The sequence below is a fragment of the Seriola dumerili genome, unplaced genomic scaffold (genome assembly GCF_002260705.1).
Source record: "Seriola dumerili isolate Sdu_G_001 unplaced genomic scaffold, Sdu_1.0 BDQW01000091.1, whole genome shotgun sequence".
Classification (NCBI taxonomy): domain Eukaryota; kingdom Metazoa; phylum Chordata; class Actinopteri; order Carangiformes; family Carangidae; genus Seriola; species Seriola dumerili.
In genome coordinates this window covers 968,324-991,560 of record NW_019174346.1, presented here as the reverse complement: position 1 = coordinate 991,560, position 23,237 = coordinate 968,324, and the positions used below count along the sequence as shown (strand labels likewise).

The following is a 23,237-nucleotide window of genomic DNA, read 5'->3' as shown; positions in this document are numbered from 1 at the left end:
TTAGGTGATTAGACTGTGACACCGTGAGTCTACAATATTGAACTTTTTCACAATATTCTAATTTTCTTTCTCTGGCTGTAAGCCATAATCATCAAAAATTAAAGAAATAAAGGCTTGAAATATTTCACGGTGTGTGTCATGAATCTATATAATATATGAGTTTCACTTTTTGAATTGAATTACTGAAATAAATGAACTTTTCCATTATATTCTTATTTATTGAGATGCACCTGTATAAATATTAAATTATAAGGAACATGGGAAAAACAACAACGTGATTAACTGGACAGGGGCCAAGAGGTGAAATGCTGCCCCCTATGGAGGTGGGTCAAGTAGCACGATCTTTCACATTGTACCTTTAAATGTTGTTAGCTTACTTTCGCTGTTGTTCTGCCATACTGGACTGATTTCTGTGCAAAACCTGCTACATTAATGTCTCCTCGTCTCTTCATGAGTCGTTAGAGTTAGAGTTAAGTTATCTTGAATTATCATAATAATGTGAAAGCACATATATGACAAATTGAGCATGGTAACATCGCGTGAGTCATGGAGGGGGGTCACATTGCAGTATTTTGTGGTTTGTAGTGAGATCGATACATGTAACCCAAATGTTTCCTAGCGTCAGTAAAGGCAGCAGAAGAGTCCGACGTGCCGTGCGTAGTTGCTACATTGATAGGTTGAAACACAGGACGTCATTACGTACAGCGGGACGTCTCGGAGAAGATAAACAAAAAGGAAGGAAGCCTTCGGCCACACAATCGCGGCAAAATTGGTTCAAAATTGAGGCTGCAAGCTACAGTTAGCGGCTACATGTGCCCTTTAGTTGCTTAGTTAACTACCACTAGGCGTTCACAGTCATGGACGAGGCGATAGTTTTTCGTATGAGTGCATTTTCCGAGCAAGGAGGGAGGAAATACATGGAGGATGTTGTCGAGATAAGAATCGAGTACGAGCCGACGGCGTCGCCAGTCGAAGATTATCCAAAGTCGCAGAGACATGGAGGACAGGGGAAAGCGGAGAGTGAACCTAACAAACAGACTGAAACACACGAGACACATGAGCATGACGTCGCTGCCGAGTCTGGTCCAGCTTCTGCAGTGTGGGTGGAGAGTCTATCAAACGAGGACAGCGGCAAACACAGTGCACCGGCATCCGACGACACGGTCGCAGAGCATGTAGTCGACACTCGCAAGTCGGTGGCGTTTTTCGCCGTTTTTGACGGTCACGGGGGACGGGAGGCTGCGCACTTCGCCCAGGAACATCTGTGGGATTTGTTGAAGAGGCAGCGGGGCTTTTGGTCGAAGGACCACAGTGAAGTGTGCGCCGCACTTCGGAAAGGGTTCATCGCCTGTCATCATGCGATGTGGAAAGAGCTACGTAAGTGATCAAAGTTGAGCTTAGCTGTAATATTTACCTTCGTGTTTATGTGTCTGTGTTGACTGCTGCCTATCGCTCATGGTTGATCGATAGCAGACTGTCACATGAGGCAGTGTCCCACTCAGCTGGTGGGATGATCAGTCCTCTCCCCTCCAGTTACCAATGAACACTGAGCGCTCATGTGACCACGACACAGCGTTCACAGCTGACATGAGCCCTACAATACAAGGGATGGATGTTTTCATCATAGTCAAGGTTAAACCCTTTACAAATATAAGATACCGCGGGAAAACATCAATACATTAAAGTAAGGGTTGTCTGTGATCCTAATGCTGTCAGTCAAATTCGGGTTTTGTAACAGGCCAGGCTGTTTTATATTCACCCTCTGCAACACAGGTTATGCCTTTTAACTGCAGTAGTACGATGGTGGCCATTCACTTTTAACTTAACAGAAGCATAATGCATCGTCCTTTAATATCAAATGATGATGCAATACATCCACACACAAAAGCTTTAGACACTAAGTCAGAATACTTTCAAAATAATGCCAGTAAAGTTTGTATCCATCACTTAATGTGAAAGTGCAGTAAACATAAAAAGTAAATAAATCAGTATGTGGTGTGACCCACCCTCAGCCTTTAAAACAACACCAGTTCTCCTCACTGCACTTGCACAGTTTTTCAAGGCATTTGGCAGATAAGTTGTTTGAAGCATCTTAGGAAACTTCTCACAGCTGTTCTGTGGATTTTTGGTGTCTCCATTGCTTCTAGAGTTTCAACAATAAAGTCAATTAATCCATTAGTCGATTGACAGAAAAGGAATCATCTATTTTGATAACTGGATAATTGTATTAGTCATCTTCTATGCAAAAAGTGCCAGACATTTGCTGCTGAGAGGATTTGATGGTTTTCAGTAGCTTTGGCATTTGGACTGTTGGGATATTCTAACAGCCATTTTCCACTTGTTTCTGATGATTAATAGACTAAACAAATAATTCATTGAGAAAAGTATATGCAGATTAATCAATAATGAAAATAATCATTAGTTACAGCACTAATTCCTTCAGTCTCTGCATGTAATCCCAGAGTGACTCAATGATACTGGGACCAGGGCTCTGTGGGGGCCTGACCATCTGTTGCAGGACTCCTGGTTCTTCTTGCACAGAATAGTTTTTGTTACTCTGTTTGTTTGGGCTCATTCCCCTGCTGCACAATGAGTTTGGGACCAATCAGATGCCTCCCTGATGGTGTTGCTTGATGGATACGAATCTAAACACACTAAAATGTCTAAACATTTGTGCTGCACTGTATCTAGGCAACTTGGTGCTACAGTGATCAGTGTAATCCAAGATGGCGTCAACAACTCCCCCAGACCTGATACATGAAGCTCAGATCACACAGGTTCACTAGAGAGAGAGACAGAGAGAGCAGCACATATTAAACCTGGTATGATAAAATCTGGACAAACCCAGAAAGCCGAAGAGAACCTTTGATGGCATGCTGTGGGTCAGCAGTGATAAGCACCAAGTATAAAAGAACTGTCTGCAACATTGAAAATGCAGTTTCAGTGTGTTTCCTGGAGTGTAATATAAAAACTAGCCTGAATAACATGAGGCTACTCTGCAGGGTTTTGTTTCTATGGTAACGTGGGTCAAATCTGTGAAACAGCACTCTGATCAGTGACAGTGACTGATCAGGCAGAAACGTTTATTTGTTTGTTTGTTTGTTTGTTTGTTCAGAACAGGTGAGTAAAGTCTAGTTTAGCATACAGTCCTAGAGGAGACAGAACCAAACTGTTTCCTGGAGTTACTCATGAGGCAACAAGCAAAAATGTAGTTAAGCAGGTTCAAAAGTGCAGATTTGCCTCTGATTCACTTTCAGGCTGTACTTCAGTTATGTATGTGTGTGTGTGTGTGTGTGTGTGTGTGTGTGTGTGTGTGCGTGTGAGAGTGTGAGTGAGTGAGACAACATTAACACTTTGATGACAGAGGGAAAGGCTTCTAATCTTATTCCTTATATTCATGATCCTCTTATGTTTGATTGGTGTAACTCAGACATACTGTCAGTTCAGAAAGGTTTTTAAAGTTTTTCTACCCTTAAATCTACTTCCTACTTGCCCTCAATGTACCCTCTTCACCAGTTCAATCAATAAATCAATCAATCAGAATACTTTTATTGATATTCAGGGGGAAATTAGGTTACGTTACAGTTGCTCTCAAGAATGGAAATGTAATAGCAAAGAATAGAACATAAAATATAAAAATATGTCCTTACACTATGATATGTGACAACTATATGTATAAATAGTATAAATAGATGATAGTTAAAATATAAATATAAATATAAATGCATTGGTATATGGTGTAATTGCAGAGTTGAAAATTGCACTTGTCTGAAACAACAGTAGAATGATTGCAGAGAATAGTATTGAAATATTGTATTGTTTTGTCAGAATTGCACAGTTGATATAATAAGTATGAATAAATAAATAACGGAGTAACGTCTGCTGACCGGGGTGAAATAAGTCCAAGGGTGTGTTGACTCTGAGCGTCTGACACTCTGAAGGACAAGTTGTAAAGTTGGATGGCCACAGACAGGACGTCTTCCTGTGTTGTCAGTGACACTTCAGTCATTGCTGATTACACTACCAGCAGTGTCCCCTTGTTAAACTGTGAACATATTTGATCTATGAGTAGCATTACTCATTTTGAATCATTTTTATTCATCTTTTCTCTTTACAGCCGAGTGGCCAAAGACCATTACTGGCCTGCCCAGTACATCAGGCACCACGGCCAGTGTGATTGTCATCCGTGGAGTTCACATGTATGTTGCCCATGTAGGGGACTCGGCAGTAGTGGTGGGAGTGAAAGAAAATGACTCTGATATCACACTCCAGGCACTTGAAGTAACACAAGACCATAAACCTGAACTTCCCAAAGAGAAGGAAAGGATTGAACGACTGGGTGGCAGGTGAGTTTTAAAGGACTTCAGAGCCGACTCTTTCTGTGGAGGCGTTTGTCAAGTTTGAATTATATTATAAGGGTTGGGCGACATGTTTAAATTTTCCAACCGTACACCATCATTCAAACAACCCACAGGGGCCGAGTCCCCACTCCATTTTAAGCAAATGCACGCATTGAAGAGCTTGTTGTGAAAAAGAAAACAAAATCACCTTTTCTAAATTATTTTGGTTTTAAATGGAATGCAGCCGGCAAGCTGAAGAACCTAAATGAAACGTACACGCATAGTGCCGGCAAAAGATTCTGACACGACTGGACAAGCCTCATTTAAAAAAAAACAGAAAACCAGCCAGTGATGGAGTCAGTCAATCATCAATAGCTGATATATTTGTCAGATCTCTAATCCCAGTCAGGGGCTGTGTCGCAGAGCTACATAACATCACATGGAGGGCAGATATTGTTCCTTCAACAATGTTGTATAATCTGTCAGGCTTAAAAGCTTTGCTCTATTTTAAGTTGTATTGTTGCTGTGTTCTTGTAACTGCAGTGTAATGAAGAAATCTGGGGTGAACCGTGTTGTGTGGAAGAGGCCCAGACTGACCCATAACGGCCCCGTGAGGAGGAGTACGGTCATCGACCAGATCCCCTTCCTGGCTGTGGCCCGATCCCTTGGTAAAAATGACACTTTTTTTGGGGGATTAGGATCCAAAAAATGACGGTATATTGGAAATGAAAATGTTTTGTGTAATTAAGTGGAATATGGTCTCACTTGCTGACAGGTGATCTCTGGAGCTATGATTTCTACAGTGGGGAGTTTGTGGTTTCTCCAGAGCCTGACACCACTGTGATGACCCTTGACCCCAAGCGGCATCGCTACATCATCCTCGGCAGCGATGGACTATGGAACATGATGCCACCCAAGAATGCTGTTAATATGTGTTATAGCCATGACAAAATGGTGGTATGTAATGGTTAATATTAACTCACTGAGTTCAGAGTCGAATGTGGTTTTGCATTTTTAATAGTTACAATTTTGAGAGGATAAAATCAGAGAAGGAATATTTTTATTAGTTGCATTTCTTCTCCTGTTTATTTCTTAAGGGGCCCAAAGGAATGTCTTGTGCTCGGCGGCTGGGATGCACAGCGCTGCTGTTTTGGAAAGAACGCATGCTCCGTGCAGACAACACCACAGTTATCGTCCTGGCGCTGCAGGAGCGCGGAGGACCACCCATCCCTATGCATCGGGATGAGATTGTTGTTGACATGGCTACTGGAATTGACCATGTACCATTCCCAGGAACTCCTTATAACACATGTGAGGTCCCGAAGGTCAGTGCCATAGCTTTGTTGCATCCTCCTTTGCTAACGTGTCATTAGGATGAACCATATAAGTCATGCAGCAAAATGACAGATATTTTCCAAATGCAGAGCCGGTCACTGATGGCGACCTCTCTGACCATGGAAAAATATACTGAATATTTTTGTGTGTTTGTATGTTGTTTGCTATTCACTGTATTGTCCGTTATATATTCCAATCCATTTTTTATTGTCATTGTAATACTTTCACAGTTTAAATATGATGGTTCATAGACGCCAACGGTCACACCAGCGGTTTGTGTCAGTGGACCACTGGTTCACCAAATCACTCTTTGTTTTCGGGGCCAACAGGCGGAGCATGAGGATGGCATGTTTTATGAAGAAGATGAGATATATGGAGAAGAACATGAGGGATGGACATGCCTGGAGTGGTAGTGAGGTGACTGCTCAGTAACAAAAGTATCAGAAGTGTCAGCAACACGATCAGCTCAGTAGTCTGACTCAACATGTTGAACCTGGTGGATATAAAAGTGACAGAATCCTCTCACAGTCAGTTATTCCAGTCTGTTTTATTAGATTCAGTCGTACTGCCGTTAAAGTCCCACAATGCAGCTGTGGATCACTCACTTCTTTAAATGTGTTGCCCACAATTCACCACAGTCATTCATGAAAATGATGTAGCCAGATCAAAAACACTGACTGTCTTTGTTATTTACACACAGTTATCATCACGAGTGCTCTGAACTCTGCTCTCACTGTATAATTTAAAGGCAGGAAAGTATGGAGAGAGTCAGCAGAGGGAGACACTGAAAAGGCTGCTTTGCTTATTTAAAAAACAAATGTTCAGTATTCACTGATACACTGATGGTGTTATTCCCAGGTAGAGCAGCTAACAGCTGACATCAGTCCAAAAAATTATGTTGCAGGTTTCTACCAAAGTTTGTACACTGGAGACTTGTGCTTTAGTAAAATGACAATCAGCTGGTTGTAGGTCGGACCTTTGGTTTTTGCCAAAAACACCAACAATACAAATATATTGAAATTGTTTAAATTTTGCAAAACTAATTCACAGTGCCAACGAAATGAAACAAATTACTAAATTTCTCAAAATGTATTGAAGTGAATGTCATGACTGTGCCTACTTTCCTAATTACCCACCTTTAGCATTCTTTAATAGAAAGTCATATGTTTATATTTACTGCCTACACATCCTCTATAATCCACATTATCACTTGTGCATGCAGCACACCTGAAACTGTAGAACCATTTGAACGTATCTTGATCCAATATTGTTTTAAACTATTGTTTATTTCCATAAGTTTAGTCCATGAGTCATTGTTACAGCTTTCATCTGTGTGTCTCATTTTTAATGTTAGACTGATGAATGGCAAGTTGTGTTTCAAAGTTTTTCTTTATTCTTGACAAGAAAAAAAGGCTGAAATTCAAGTGCTTTACATTTATAAATGTGTATTTTATTATTAATTAGATGTAATAATCATATAGATATGTTCAATAATTATATTTTAATAAAATGTTATTTTTTGATTGTCTTTGTTTCAGCGGAGTGATGCAGTGAATGCCCCCTCCCCCTTCAGAGAGACGTCCTCGTCTCTGGAGCAGACCTTTGGGCTGTATGAAGCAGCTTTCTGTGCCACGGCTCAGCTCTTACCTGATGTGGACTCTGTGCGGGCCACACTGCCCCCCTCAGACGGTTCAGAGAAAGTTTTCGAAAAGCAAGACTCAACAGCCCAAATGGACTGTGGTACTTCCGCTCCTCCGTTAAAAAGGTCTCGCCGTTCTCCGCACACACCGCCTGGACTCCAAGGTCCTCACCGTCAGCTCGGCCGGTCCCCCAATAAAAGTTTGGCCCAGAAGACGCCTCACAGCAAAGCATCAAGTGAGTCATCCCATCAGAGCCGTGCTCAGAAAAGAGAAAGAAGCTCCTCTGAGGAACGCAGGATCCTCAACCAGCACCACAAGGCCGCCCTGTGTGTGTGCTGAGTCCTGTCTTATAGAAAGTGTTTCTATCTTCAGACTAGAAGAATAATCTGCATCATGTCAGCGTTGCTCATGTGCTAGGTGTGCCACAGGCCTGTTCCTAGATGTATACTTTTATACAAAGTCTTTGTTTTTGTAAATATGTGAGAAATTTGAGATTGTAAATGTGTTGATGTTTTAACCTTTTCCCCTTGCTCTTCTTCCTGCCCCTCCCTCTTTAAATTTTACTGTTTGGAAATTTAAAATTTCAATTTTAGATTTGTTCAATCTACACAATCTATTTTCATACTTAGAAGTATGTACAGTATATCCAAAATATGTATTTTAAAGAAGACGGATCACTACAATCTGACGTAACATCAGTTCACATGAATTGTGACGATTTTCCAGTCAAGATTTTTATGAAATGAATCAACTATTTTAGATTGTTTCGACCTGTTGGATGATACAACACGTCAGTCTTTCCTTGATTGGGGTTAACGACTCAGATCTTTGCTCTAAGATGAAATATGCTACTGTTGTTGATGGTTAGTTTTCATCTTACATTGTCCAGTTGGAAGCCCCTGCTGGTGGTTAATAGTGTAGGCTGCATTGAATGGAGAGAAAGTGACGAGCAATGGTCCGAGGGAACTCTGCGGGTACTGATTATAAGTTTGTATTATTTGTTTTGTGGCTAATTATGTGTCATCAATTGTTACTGAGCTAATTGGTGAATCTTATGCATAACTTATGAAACAGTGTTAAAGGGTCAGTTCACCCAAATTAGAAAAAACATACTACAGTCTCTCTTTGAGTGAACCGGCCCTTTTAATGATTCTTTTTCTAATGGATTGTCATTGTTTTATTTCAAGCACCTCAATTTATCATCTGAGTCCCTGGGCCTTTGTAGATGTACACGTGTTTAAACAGTAGAGGCAGGAGTACAGGCTGCTGGCTGCGTGGGCTGTCTACGTACTGTAGAAACCAGGATTAATACCTGTATCAGTGGCAGGTGGATTGGAGTCTGCTTTGACCTTGATGTTATTTGTATAGTTCATTCCAAGTGTCCATGAGACACTGTCACAGTTTGTGTCTTCCACTTTATTCTTGTATGGTTTGCTTCTGTAACTTGTTTAAATCCTCATGGTATGTTTATTGAATACAGTAAGTGCCCGATTCTTGGTTTATAGTAAATGATCAAATTGATAAGAGTTCTAACTTATGTTGATATGGCAGCTCACTTACTGTTCTTGCTGATTTGTTTGCCTTATTTTTACATTAAAGTGTCATGATTGCCTTAGCACATGAGTCAGAGGTGCTTTCCACACGTTTTTACATGTTCGGGACCCAGACAGGTGAGAATCTCCAGGAGGTGTTGATGTAAGAGTGGCCGAGCCTCAACCGTTCATCATGCACCTTCAGCTCTACACCGGCGTCATTTTCCCATTCACACTGGAGCACACTGAACCTGCGACATGTGGTTGATGTTTTCCAACAGCAGTCTGTTCGTTTTTGTACAGTACGTCAATATGCAATAGGAGTTTGTACAGTATATTATTATGCAAAGTAATTGTTTTTCAGGAGTCTGGCATGTTCAGATCTACTCTGTATGTTGTGAAGTGTCCAGAGGTAATGGATATTAATGAGCATGTGGTGTGTTTTGACAATTACAATACTTGTGTCTGGCTTCATATCCACTGCAGCCAGTTTTCAGGTCTAACTATATACGTTACATGCTTTGAAAGTGACTGGATATATAGTGTCTATGTGTTGTAATAAAGTTCCCATTTTCCACTCTGTGCTGTCGTTGACTGAGTTCTCTATCCACAGTTTTAAATGATATGATCAATGACTTAAACATGTTCCTGTGAACTGAGGCAGGTTGCTGCCTGCTGCTGTTTCTGTTTACTGAAGTCAACATTCCTGGAGCCACTTCAGTAGGTGCACTTGCAGTTACATCATGTTCCAGGAGATGGCAGTAAAGTGAAGGGATTGAACAGCTGTGTCTTTATCATGCAGCCTTTACAGGAGTGGTTCTCAAAGTGGGGTGCCATGTGCTTCAAACACGTTCTGTAATCAAATGTAGAACTCAGATGAGGTTCTGTGATCTAATTTGTGTCAGTTCTGGGTCTTTGTGAAAAAGTTTGAGAACCACAGATTTACAGTAACTACTCTCTTTTGTATCTTGTCACAACCTTTAGTTAGAAAATCTAACATCTGCTGTCAGTAACATACAGCGCCTGAAAATGAAAATGACTAACGACTACTACTAATACTTGTTTTTTGCTTTTTGTTCACCGATGCGTTCCAGAAAATACACTTTAGCAACAAGTTGAGACGAAGGTCAAGAACGATGTCAAGATCAATTTTTAAACCAACATGTGAGAGAGGTCCTGAGAGTGCTGAGAATAATGGAACATGGAGCTCTGTAGATCAATGAGAACTGAGCAAACGACATCTGCTGATGAAGATCACATGATATGGTCAAAAGCTCCAGACCAAGCGAGTGAGAAAAAACATTGGTATTAGATTGTTTTCTTAAATCTTCAAAAACTCCTCCTGTTAATGGGACATTAAACTTTTGAAATATAGAAATAAAGGTGCATTTAACATTTATATTTGATAGATGCTGATTATTGAGCAGTGTAGCAGTTTGTCAGTTTGTCCTCTGCATGTGAGCAGAAGAAGCTCTCGAGACGCTGCAGTGTCAGTTGTAATTCTTTTTACCATCAGAACAGAGGAAGTTGTTGTCACTGGATATTGAGAAACGAGGCCAGTGCTGATGAGTCTGTACCTCAGACACTCCTATAGTCTTGGAAACTTGACTCACTTGGAGGTTTTTTTTTTCTTGCGACGTGATGTCACTGTGACATTTACTGTACTTGAACATTTACTTGTACCAGAACACATTTCTCGTCTTCACTCCTGGTGTGTTTCTGCGACACACACACATCAGATCTATGATAGCCACGTCTTGACTTGAATATTTCAAGCTGACCTGCCTAACATGCACCATCCCTCTCTTACTGCAGACAGTCTGTCACTGTACATCAGCCAGTGGAGCGTCACAGTGTCCAGCACCTCTCCTTCTACCCCCCCCCCCAATGCTCTCCCACAAATAAGCATCATCACAGCAAACTAGTAAGGACTTGGAAAGCAAAGTGAATGCGACAAATATACATACACACTTCAGACACCACATTTCTTACATGCCAGTGCTGTTAAACCTCTCGTTTCCCTCATATTCATGACATGATGATGCAGATACAGACCAGAGCTCCGACCAGAGGAGGCTGCAACTAAGAAGCAGCTAACCCCAGTCTACTTCCCCCACTTACAATACACAATGATTTCATCTTTTCATAGTTAAATGGATTTCACACACACACACACACACACACACACACACACACGCACACTTAATGGATCGCATGCTTCCTGATTCGTCTTGATTTTTTTGAACAAACAAAAAAAAATCCCCAACTGCGGTCAGTGGATTTTGTGTGTCTGTGTGTGTGTGTGTGTGTGTGCGTGTGTGTGTGTGTGTGTGTGTGTGTGTGTGTGTGTGTGTGTGTGTGTGTGTGTGTGTGTGTGTGTGTGTGTGTGTGTGTGTGTGTGTGTGTGGCGTCGGAAGGTTTCATGAGCTCATTTAGCCAGGTGATAGATCACATAGGAGGACGACTGGAGCTGTTTTCAGTTAATTCAACTTGAAATAAAATAATGGAGACTACGTTGATGTGCTGACCTTTAATCTGAGTAGCATGTTCACTTTCCTTCTCTAATCACTCCAGGCATGTTTACTGATAGCCAAACACATGCAGGCTGGTGACAAATATAAGGAAAAGCCTGAATAAATGAGTGGAGAAACAGATGTTTCCATAGAAACAGATATGAGAGTCAGGATGTTTAGAGCTGGTGCTGGACTAACACTTTACTCACCTGCCTGTTCTGACTGCTCCTCTCACTCTTTCCTCCGTCTCTCTGACTTATACAACAAACATTTACATTCCCCTGTCCCCCCAGACTGTCCCATGAAATATCAATAATTAAATTGCACTGATGTTCATGTGGCACCTTCACACTCTCAGTGTGGACAGGAGCAGGGAGGGCTGTGAGGATGAGAGTGTCTTCTGACAGTATCAGTGGTGTTTCAACAGTCCTGCCCTCTGCCACTCGTGGGAGGCTCCAGAGTGCGATGAGGAGAGAAACTTCTCCAGATGATGGGAGGTGACGTGCCCTCCTTTTCTCCGTCTCTGACTCAAATAAGAATACTAAACAAGGCAGGAGTGTGATCAAAAACAATTTTCATCATAGAGATTCTTTTTTTTCTCTTCTATTTCATTCTTGTAAAAGATTAGACTCACAGACTTATGATTCTCCATCATTATTAATTTATTTATGTGGCAAATGTCCTGTTGTGATTACCTGTTGCCTCTCTGGCCCTGTTTGTGGCACTGGTCTGGTTTATGGACATCTCGTGGTGAATCAGAATGCTTCTAGTTATGTTCATTTGCTGATCTCGACGATAGCTGATGAATAGGGGGACTTGTTGCAACACAATGTCTTCCCTTGGTGGAAGGTCATGAGGTCTGGCTCCACATTGACGCCTCCAGACAGTATGGTCTGTGTTGTCGGCCAGGATCACATGGAGCTTCCCGTTAGACGGAGAACTTCCACGATGTACATTTGTGATCAGACAAGAAGAGTCACTCATTTAGACAGATGGCACCTTCACACAGTCACACTCAGTCATCAGCCTCGTATTACGCTTCATGGCTCTATCACACAGTCCAGCGTCTTCCTCCACAGTCTTCCTCTCTCTCTTGTGTCTCGGTCCTCTCACTTAGTCACTCTCTTGCTCATAGACAAAAACAGAAATGCCTGCAGCTCAAAGTCACCCTTTTCTGCACTTTGCAGAACGTGTGCATAGAGTGAATGTAATCTGAGAAAGTGCTATGGAGTGACCTTCTTCTTTCTTTTTATGTTACATATAATTTTTATTTTTAAAAAAGCTTGTTGTGGATTTTATGCTAATATTGTATTTTGATGAATGAATACAATATTTAAAGGTTCAGATTGGCTGCACAAGCAGACCCCCAGTCAATTTGAAACTGGTGGAGTTATGCTGGAAATAATGTGATGACACCAAATGAACTAAAAACTATGATAATGATGTTCAAAACTGCAAGTTGTCAAGACAACAACCCACTCTCAAAATGTAATGTACTGATTTTGTACCAGCACTTTTTCTTCTGCTTCTGTTGTGATAGCACAGTGAGAGAGAAGAGAGAGAGAGAGAGAGAGAGAGAAAGGAAAGTCAGGTAGAGAGAGAAGGGACGACATGCAGCAAAGGGACTGGAACCCATGCTGCTGCGGTCACAACTAAACCTGCGTGGTACGTGCTCTACCAGGTTACTACAACTTAAAAAGACACCAGCTGCAAGAGCTGAACAGCCTATGACAGAATTAACAGATTGTGTCCTTGGTATAAAAGAGGAATTGGAAGAGTGAAGATAGACCACCTTATTTCACATATACTTTAATATACTACTATTTTTAAAGTGTTTAATGTTTTTGTTATTAGGTAACCGTGGGCAACAAGAATCTACTGACACCTGTGGATCTAGATTTAGGAATAATGTAATAAGTTAATCGCTCTACCAAATAAGATGATTATTCCCATTACCCACTCCTCTGATGTGACTCAATCTTGTTAAAAATGCCGGTGAGCTGGGCTGTACACTGGTATTAAAATGTAAAAGCTTTCCTTCAGCTGTTTTTGATCTATTGGTTGAAACTGTATCAACATATACCACATATCAAACATATTTGAAATGATTTTGTTCAGACTGCACTTCTGTGGATGGATGAGTTTTAAGTTGAATTGGGTGAGGACAAAACAGCTGTTACATGCAACTTATTATCATCTGTAGGAGTGCACTGACAAACATGACAGCATTTACCTCAAATAATCATAATAACATTCCAACATGAAAAAAACTGAATATTGATTCCTTCCAATCAACTGATATCAAAAGCTGATCGTTTGCTTCACTTAAAGGGGACAACAAAAAAAACCAAGATGCAGATCGGGCTTCAAGTGGTTCACTTCACTGTTCTCAGAGCGTATTCCCTTTTCCAAGAATGAGTGAACAGAAACGACAGTTTGTACCACAGTCATCTTATTCTCATTATCTTATCTTATTATGGCCAAACAGGCTTCGGTGGATAGTGGATAACGGGAACCAAGATAACTTTATGACAAACCATCATCTGTGAAATGTTCAATGTTAAAGAGGAAATGTTTGATCACTTAACTTCAATTTGACAAATTTATTTGTAGTGTCTGTATCTATTAATGGCGTCATCTGTTCAAATTATACGAGCACACTCAACGTGGATTTCTCAAGCACAGAGTTAAGGAATAATGTTCAACAACAGCTGCCTCCCCCACAAGTCTGCCATGTTCTTTGAGCCTGTGGTATGGGACAGTTTTGGACAAATGTTATGACACTGGGTGTGTGTTTTTCAGAGCAAGAGATCTGACCCAAGATTGTTGGAGCTGGATTTAGAGGTTTGACGAGGTTAAGATGCTTACTGTGTTTAAATCCTGTGGTTGTTTCCCCGTAAAATCTATTTCCCCTCGCACACATGAGGGGCAAGTTTAAGTCAGACTGACAGGTGCAGGTATGAGGATGGTTTTAGTAATCTCTCAAAGTCTGGGACAACATTTGATTGCGCAAATATTGTTTTGTTATTGGTGAATTGAGGTAATATCAGTACATACTGTCAATATATAACAATGGTTAATACAAAAATCATACAAGAGGCTTTGGGGAAAATGTGTTAGAGTGTGCTAAGAGCAGGACATTTCAGCTGTCAACCTAATGAGATTTCAAAGAGAATTGTGGGACACAATGATTAGCTGACCTGCTGAGAAGTTTATGGTGTGTGAAGGATGTACTCTTTTTTTGTTCAGGCAGTTTTGTCACCATATGTAAGCGTGGCAGAAAACTGTGTTTAATCCTTGGCTAATGTGTCCTCAGGCCATACTTGCTCTCAGATGTCCATCTGACCTATCTGCCTATAAGACTCTTACTCTGATCAAACCTCCAAAGCCTGGATTATAACGCCATAGAGGGTCATCATAGTGAATGAAAGGTGAGAAGTGTTATCCTGTCTGACACCCAGATGGAGACAGTTTTTTGTGAAAAGGTCTATTAGTAATCTCACTGACCTGATTAAACTGTGTACAGACCTTAATCTCATACATCAGTGGCAACGTATTTTGTGTGTCAAGAAGAAATAACAAGCTTCTAGAAATTATGAATGAATTTCCATCATAGATCCTCCCTGCCCCACATTTTACTTTGTTACTCCCAAAGTAAAATGTGGAGACACACTCTCTGTCAGCACCGTTATTATTCCTGACAATCTCTGTGGTTTAATGCACAAGCTGAAACTCGGGGGCTTGGAATTACAAAAGGCCTCTGACTGTCAACAACAACAACAACAACAACAATAATGATAATTTTACAAGCTCATAAACACTAATTGGTCAGTTAGATGTCATGGTGTTGTCATGTTGCAATGTGCAACAGCCTGGGACCTGAGAGCGGTGCTCAAAAGCAAAAGAAGAAGAAATGCGAGAGCAGGAGTTACTTTAAAGAGACACAAAAAATGAATTGGATTTCTCAAAAAGACACAGGCACTGATGTTAGCGTGGTCAGTGAAGAGAGAGGCGTTAGCCATGACGACGGCAGAATACCACCTGTGTAAAAGACCGAGTACTGGACCGGACACTGAAACACGTCCTTCATCCACAGCAGGTTCACTGGCAGCTTCTGCTGTCGCACAAGAAAACACGAGCTCAGCCTCAGCCGCTGCACGCAGATCCATACACTGACATACCTCAGGACAGTCTATGATTCAAATGGTTCATCAGGCATTTTGCTGCCAAGAAAACCCGGTGTAGAGGGTAAGTTTGTGATTGAATTTATTATGGCAGTAACATGTTCTAAACTGTGTATGTACCTTGCAATGCATCTGGTGAGTTTTGTAGAGTTTGGTGCTGAAGTGTGTTGGGTCTGAGCTCTACCTCATGAGCTGGACACCAAATATGGTCCCAACAAGTGTCAAACTGCTGGAGAGAGATGTTTGTGTTGTTTGAAAGATGTAATAAAGTATAAATGTAGTGAGTTCACACACAGTATATTTGTTATGGTGAGGTTTGAGTCTGTGCAGTGCTCAGCCTGTTGTGGTGATGGGGTCAGATATGTGGTTGTGGGGAGCAACTGCTTATAATAAAGTAGTTAAATGGACAGAGTTCACTTGACCATGGACAATTTAAAATGTCTGGTTTAACCACAGCTAACCTGCACAGACTCACTGAGTCATGGTGGGATTAAAGAGTGGCAGCTGGCATTGATGTGACATTTTAGATGATGTCAGCCAAGGACTGTCTGCAGTGGTGCCATGATTATGACAAAGGATGCAAACACAAAATGAATAGAAAGAGTATAGAAATATAAAGCAGGTTGCTGTCTGTCAATCACAACAAAATGAAGTTTAAAAGAAAAGAAATATACGTCCAGTAGAAGATTCAGCCAGAATCTCAGATATAAAAAGTAAACTGCTCATATATAAATGAAAAACTATGTCTGAATGAAAATGAAATCATCGCTGTAAATCTGGTAAGAAAGAGACAAACGTTCTTTTTATTCCATTTCTTAAAATCCTTGTTGAACAAATGAACAAAGGAACTCATTTGAGACATGAGTGTCTGATCTTCCTTGTTACTGCTGTTTGTCCTTTACTGTTTTTGTCATTGTGCCAAATCTGGGTATGTGCACAGACACACAGACACTCACAGATGTAAAAACACAGAGGGGAGTATTGAAAAGAAACAGTTGACTCATCTCATTCCTAATTCCCTGCTGGCGATGGAGACAGCTCTCAAGTCACTGAATGTGTATCACTGGAATGTGTTGTCTTTTCACTTTGGATTAAGGTGAGAGTGAAGGCAGGAGGATGTGCTGGAAGCCTGGGAGCTGTGCCTCCTCTGTCACTGCCAGTGTGTCTGCTGCTTTTGACGGCAACACTTTCACATACTCAACACAAACCCCTGTAACGGAAAGCAGACTCCAGCTGGACTGAGCCAAACAACAAACACACAACACACCAACACGTCTCCAGCGAACCTGTGAAGACTGAACAACTGACATCGGCACGGCCTTTTGCAGAGGAGCCCGAGAGTTGGTGACAGGCTGCAGCTACATGCGGACTGCAGTCTGGTGCCACCACGCCCTCACACAGGATCTTTACACTGTGGTACTGAATACAAGATGACAAGGACGATGGATGTGTGATATAAATGTTCCTGATACACACAAGAAAAAACAGTTAAAAGAACTGAATGTATTCAGTCAGGAGTGAGTGTAAAGAAAGACCTCGAGATAAATTTACACCAGTGCTGTTTCTGTGTGATATACGGTGGCCCCTGAGGACGAAGCACATAAAAGAGAGGAAGCACAAACATTAAGGGAAATGTGCTCCACATATAAAAATGCTACAAATATGAAAACATATACGGGAGGGCTGGAGGAAAAATCATTAGAATACAGTGTTTGGGAACTATGGATATACAAAAAAATCCATGGTAACTCATCCAATAATTGAGTAGAAGAATTAAGAAATTTGAATTATTTCATTTCCTGGAAATAACAAGAAATAGAATAACCTCCTTGCTGACAAGTACTGTATGTTAATAAACACTTAACATGGCCTTATAACTGTGTACAATCTAGTACAGTGTGTTATGAAGCATTCATTAAAGGTACTATACGTATGAATGTGAAGGAATCTACATGTATTCACTGCATTGTGAGACTGTACTGCAACGTAATTTGAAAAATTAGACTCACTCCTGAGGGCCTTGAGTCAATACCTCTCTCCGATGCCCCTGATGCTCGCTGGCGCCCACCTGAGTGTGAGCATGTGCGAGCATGTGCATGAACACGTGCAGCAGGATGATGACTGCAGTTCCACCAGAGTCATTAAGAACAAGGGTTTCTGAAATAAATATACTGTAGAACCTTTAAAAAAGTTCATCAAGCATCAACCTCCAGTGCCAATGTATAACTCACCTGTTTACATTTTTTAAGGAGTAAAGTTATGGAGAATTTTTGTCCGTTCCTTCCAGCCCATCATGAAATCATTTTCACTGCACAAAACAGTCTCATACGTCTAGAGACAGATGGAGAATGTGACTTGAGACCTGAATGTAGGTGAACTAGAACAGGATTCCTGAGAGGCTCATTGCACTGGACCTGAGCCGGATTGCATACTGGGAACATCAGAGGTGAAGGTGTAGCGGTAGGTTGCATTAAGCACTGACATGACAGCTAACAGTGGCCCAGAGAGAAACCAATTTAAAGTTTGACAGCAACAAGATAATTTAATAGAACTTTTAGTGTCAAAGTGGGATTGGTTAACGTGGATAGAAGCAAGCAAGACGCTGGGAATACGTCTTCTGTCGTCCTCGGAGGTGAATGAATAATTTTTCGTGTGAATCTTAAGATAATCTTGTTGGGGGTGTAAGGTCACCACTGGTCAATCCCCAGAGCACAGATGTAACCTGAAATGTGGAACAAAGCTAAGAGGGGTCATAAAAGGACAGAAATTAGTTGTGACAAGACAAATAATCTGATGCAGCACTAAGTCACTGTGCAATTAAAACATATCAGTTCAATCAGTTCAACAACAGAAAGCCATTCATTATCTAAATATCCTGAAATGCCAGTAAGTCAGCTGTGAGCTTCTCTCAGTTCTTCATCCTGTAGTAGAGCAGCAGCTCAGGCACTTTACAAAGACACCCCATTTTAGCCGCCAGTGTCTCTGATCTTATTACATCCAAGTCCAATTTAAGTTGACTTGGTTTTTCCTAGGCTCAGATCCCTCAGCACTTGACTGATGCTCTGATATAATGTGTAAATCACTGCAGCCCTAATTGTGATTAACCTTAGTCCGCCTCTGGTGCTACCTGGCAAAGCTGTGGGATATATCTACATGTTTCTGTGCAGCTCCTTCTGTCTGTTTCAAAACTGTTTCACTCTTTGTGTTCTTGATGAACATGTCTCCACACAAACACTGACATTTAATGCTATAAAACATATTATTGAAATGTTTAAAAGTTGAAATTACTTGTGTCAACTATCAACCCAGCGTGGAACAGTTAACTCTGAGATGATGGCAGATGGTAAACCAGGTCCAGAAGTCATTAATGAAAAAAAGAATATTTACTTTTCTGTACATAAGACTTATTTTATTCAACATGGGTTGTTGAGCAACACTGAGAACATAGTTAAATATACAGTTCAGAGAATGAATATACATATAGGATTAGGTGCTGTTTCTGACTAGTGAAGGATTGTTTCACTAAAGGCTAAACCCCTACATTTATCAAGCCGAAACACAGGTGCTAACACACTCATACACAAGCTAACCATTCAGCTGTGCTATCTGATACATGTGCAAGTGCTGAGATAAGATTAGTGGCTTGACCGCATCAGTCACACCAACTTTGGTACAGTGATGCCACTAGTGTGTTACAGTGGGTGAGCCACAGAGAGGGATTAGTAAATTACCCTGTTAAATTGAAATTCAAGGAAAGACTGACTTCTCTAGGAACAGACATCTCACTCATCAAGGACAGAGGAATACGTCCTATTCAGTCCTTAGTTTAGCTGCAGGCAATGACTCATTATCAGGTTCTGAAGTTCACTGGACCCAAACACAGGCAACTGGAGCAGAGTTGTTGCAGTAAACTGGTTTATCTATTGCCAAAACAAAAGATTGAACTGAATTGGTAAAAGAAATCCAAACTGGGGAGGTGAGGCAAAACAAAACCCATGAACAGAAGTCAAAGCTCAGGAAAATCCAGTCAGGAAACATGAGGAGTTACAGAACAAGAAACACCAGGAACCACTGAGGAAAAACTCAACAGAAGTTCACCAGAGCAGGAGAACAACAGATGGACAGAGACAAGGAGAGACTAAATACACACCTGGGAGGGACGGGTGATTGAACACAGGTGAAACACATGAGGGCGGGGCAGGCAATCAACAAGGAGGGACACGCAAGACAAAGACAGGGAGTAAAAACACAGTGGACACATAAGGAACTCTGCTGCAAAATAAAACAGGAAATTAATCAATAAGTGTCCATCAGGGCAAACATAACATTCATGGCGACCCACAGCAGCACATATATATATACTGTATATATATATATATATATATACAGTATATATGATATGATATAAAATCTAATATATTTTCTCCACTTTGAGTTCACCTCTTCGCCGGGACATTAGCAGCGTGGCTCTGTGGGTGATGCTGGCCACTCACCTCTGAGGTCCAGACTGAAATATCCAGCTAATTGCCATGGACTGCCAAAACATTTTCTACAGACATCCAGCATTAATTCTAATGACTTGATGATCCCCTGATTTTTGTTCTGATGCTACCTTTGAAAGACTACAACTATTGATTATTTGTGTATTGTGCTTACAGATATTCATGTTCCCCTTAACTTCTGATCACTTTGGTGATGCCTTAACTTTTCATCAAGTCCACCATCAGGCCAAACCTGCAAAAATAATGACATTCCCATCATCCTCAGCTGTACTTTGTTAATATAAAACCTGCTGGGCACTCAGCACCTACAGTAAGAGTATTATGTCTTTTGTTTTTAAATCACCGGGACTGTTTGAAAAAGACAGTTATGTTAATGTAGTCAAGGAATTATCAGAGGCTGTAACCTTACAGATTTTCCTCTGTAAAGTGAGCTGGAGAGCCGAGCAGCTACGCAGAGTTTCATGTAATATTGAGTGTTGTGGAGTCCTCTTGTCCTCTCAGGTCCCAACCACCACTGTCAAATGCCCTCAAGCATGGAGGCAGGCTTTTTAGCTATGAAAGGTCCCTTTTGCTTTCAGAAAAAAAAAAAAAAAACACAGAAAGTGTTGAAAGTGTTATGCACAGACTCTCAACCGCTACTATGAGAAAACTGAGGAAGAACTGAAAGATGACGCTCCAAAAAGACTTTTAGGAGAGGCGCAGTGGAGATGAGTTAAAAGGCAGCTTCACATAAGCTTCCCTCTGAAGGGATTTCTGACACTTCTGGATCCCAGAAAAACACAGGAGTGATAGCCTTAGAGAGACAGGGGGTAAATGATTTAATAGCAAATCTAATGCAGCAAAACAACCAGAGATCTCACAAGATAAAGGTTCAAACCTCTGCAACTAATAATGTCTTCAGTTATATTTGACCAGTTTTATTCTCAGTCGAATTATCAACATGTTTAAAGTATCAAAAGTTGGTTTCACGGCTCAACAGCAGCATGTTCTCATAAATAGTAGATCTAAGGTTCAAACCAATATCTCAATATTTGATATTTCCAACTGTCTCAACATGTAGTGTATGCATGAATACATAATAACGTTGCACATTATATGACAATTTCAGTTTTTATACTTGAAGCTTCAAAGCTGAGAGCCACACAGCCACCGGCCTGTTTAGACTGTCAGTCCCTCTGAAAGCCTGTTAAATGGATTTGTAGTAAAACACGTCTTCCTGTAAATCCAATAACTCTAAACAAACAAAGTCATACTGGTGCGACAGTGGCTCGACAGGGAGTCATCTCTATTAAACATTATAGACTCATTTCCAACAGAAGACGCCTGTCTGCCATGCCAATGAGTCAAATGTTTAACTTGTTTAGGAAGCAAAAATATTTCTTAATTTCATTACGTGCACAAAAGATGCTTTTGTTCAAGAGCCACTGGACATTTTGTACGCAACACCACTTTTCACTGGGAGTTCATGAGGCTTTAAGATGGTTAGAATTGACTGGCGTCTCCTACAGCGTGTCTATTAGGCCCTGATTAAATTTGGGACCATATATTTATAGTCCCTGCAGCAAGAAGAGTGATTTGACCCTCTCCTTATAATTAGTTGTGTCTCTGCGTCTTTGTCATTAGATTAGTTTGGAATCCCAGACGCTCAGAGTCTGGACTTGAAACACCGCCACAAATGGGTTAATGCAACCCAAAACCCATTACTGCAGCATTAGGTTTATCTGGTAGATGAAGCGTCTGTCTCTCTCACAGGTCAGTGGACACTCACACCAGCCATTTGCACTAAATTTCACATACATTCAAATGCTGCAAGAATCATATGCTGTAGCTCTCTTTTTCTTTCTCTCTGTCTGAACTTCTGAGTAAAAAATTACATTTTATGACAAAATGATGGAATCTAGAATCACTACTTGTGTTTGGACGCCTCCGTGTCTGCTCACAGTCAAATTTGTGTCAAATTTGAAGAAATTTCCTCAAAGCGTTCCTGAGATATCATGTTCACAAGAATGGTGCAGACGAACTGACGGACTGATGGACCTGACTCACTGGGTGTGCTGGCGTTCTGCAAAGCTGCTTGGAATTTCATTTTCAATCCAATAGGAATATTTGCTTGAGTGGCCAGAAATGTATGACGCCTAATGCAATAACACAACTTACACTGCAGTAAATAGAAATTTCCTTAAAGGAACTGTTTGTCAGTTTTCTCTGGTGCTGAACATGGTTTCCTGTCAGCAGCAGGTGGAGGTGATCATCACCTGACAACAGCTTCAGCCATCGTTGTCCTTATAATACAAGAGGCTAGAACACGTCCTCTGGAAAGTGAAGAGACGGGCCCGGGCTAGCTGGTTAGCATGCTTTTCTTTGCTTCAGTAGAAGAAAAGACGTGATAGAGACAAGAGTTAACATTGGTGTTTGTCTCCACCTCTGGAGACAGATGTCGGTGAACAAAGGAAGGAAGATTGATGCTGAACTCACAATGTTTCTTCTAGACTAGTAAATAAACAGCTGCTAATGCTAACATTAGCTATGTAGCAATAGCAAAACTTACATATAGCTCCTTTAAAGTTTTAATTATTTATTGAGACTTCCTCAGTTGATTGAGTGTTTAATCAGTTCTGTGTAAAAATATGTATTTTATATGAAAGGTCTAATACTTCTCTAATTTCTAACTTTGTCTACTTCATTATACGCTAGAGCAACAACGTTAGAGCAAGACTAAGAGTCCACAGATACACCAGCAGCTTTATGAGGCAGGACTTGTTAACTTGTTGTTAAGTGTGTTGCTATTTAGCACAAAACACAAAGTGCAGCTGAGGCTAATTGAATGTCACTGGTTTTGTTTTATTTGGTATTTGGCTCATGCGTTTTGGACACTTTGATGAGATCTGATGAGATGAGAGATTCATCAGTGAGATGAAAAGTTAAGACATCACTAAAGTTATGTTCCTTCACCCTGAAGGGACCAGGACATGTGTGTACCAGGTTTTATGGTAAATCATCCAAAGAGCTGTTTCTCTTAAGACTGCAAATGTTACCTCATGGTGTTGTCAGGGGAGAAGTCAGAGGAACACAAAGTCAGTATTCAACCTCTGGGAAACATGAGTCTATAAAATGAAGGTCCATTCAATACTGTGGAGATATTTGAAAATGGTGGACCAACTGATCCACAAAGCCACACAAAGTGAAAATCC

The 23,237-nt window shown here is 40.9% G+C and overlaps 1 protein-coding gene across 2 annotated transcripts; it reads left to right on the top strand.

Moving 5' to 3' along the window:
• Positions 1 to 634: 634 nt before the first annotated feature.
• Positions 635 to 9,416, top strand: LOC111222359 (protein phosphatase 1D-like). Of its 2 annotated transcripts, XM_022746068.1 has the most exons (7): positions 635 to 1,377; positions 4,118 to 4,346; positions 4,884 to 5,008; positions 5,116 to 5,297; positions 5,438 to 5,665; positions 6,005 to 6,092; positions 7,214 to 7,299. In XM_022746068.1, the coding sequence occupies exons 1-6, from the start codon at positions 858 to 860 to the stop codon at positions 6,086 to 6,088; spliced, it is 1,368 nt and encodes a 455-aa protein (XP_022601789.1). In that variant the 5' UTR covers positions 635 to 857; the 3' UTR covers positions 6,089 to 6,092; positions 7,214 to 7,299. The 2 variants fall into 2 exon arrangements, with proteins under 2 accessions (XP_022601789.1, XP_022601788.1); XM_022746067.1 differs by lacking the exon at positions 6,005 to 6,092 and having other exon boundaries at positions 7,214 to 9,416.
• The last annotated feature ends 13,821 nt before the right edge of the window (positions 9,417 to 23,237 follow it).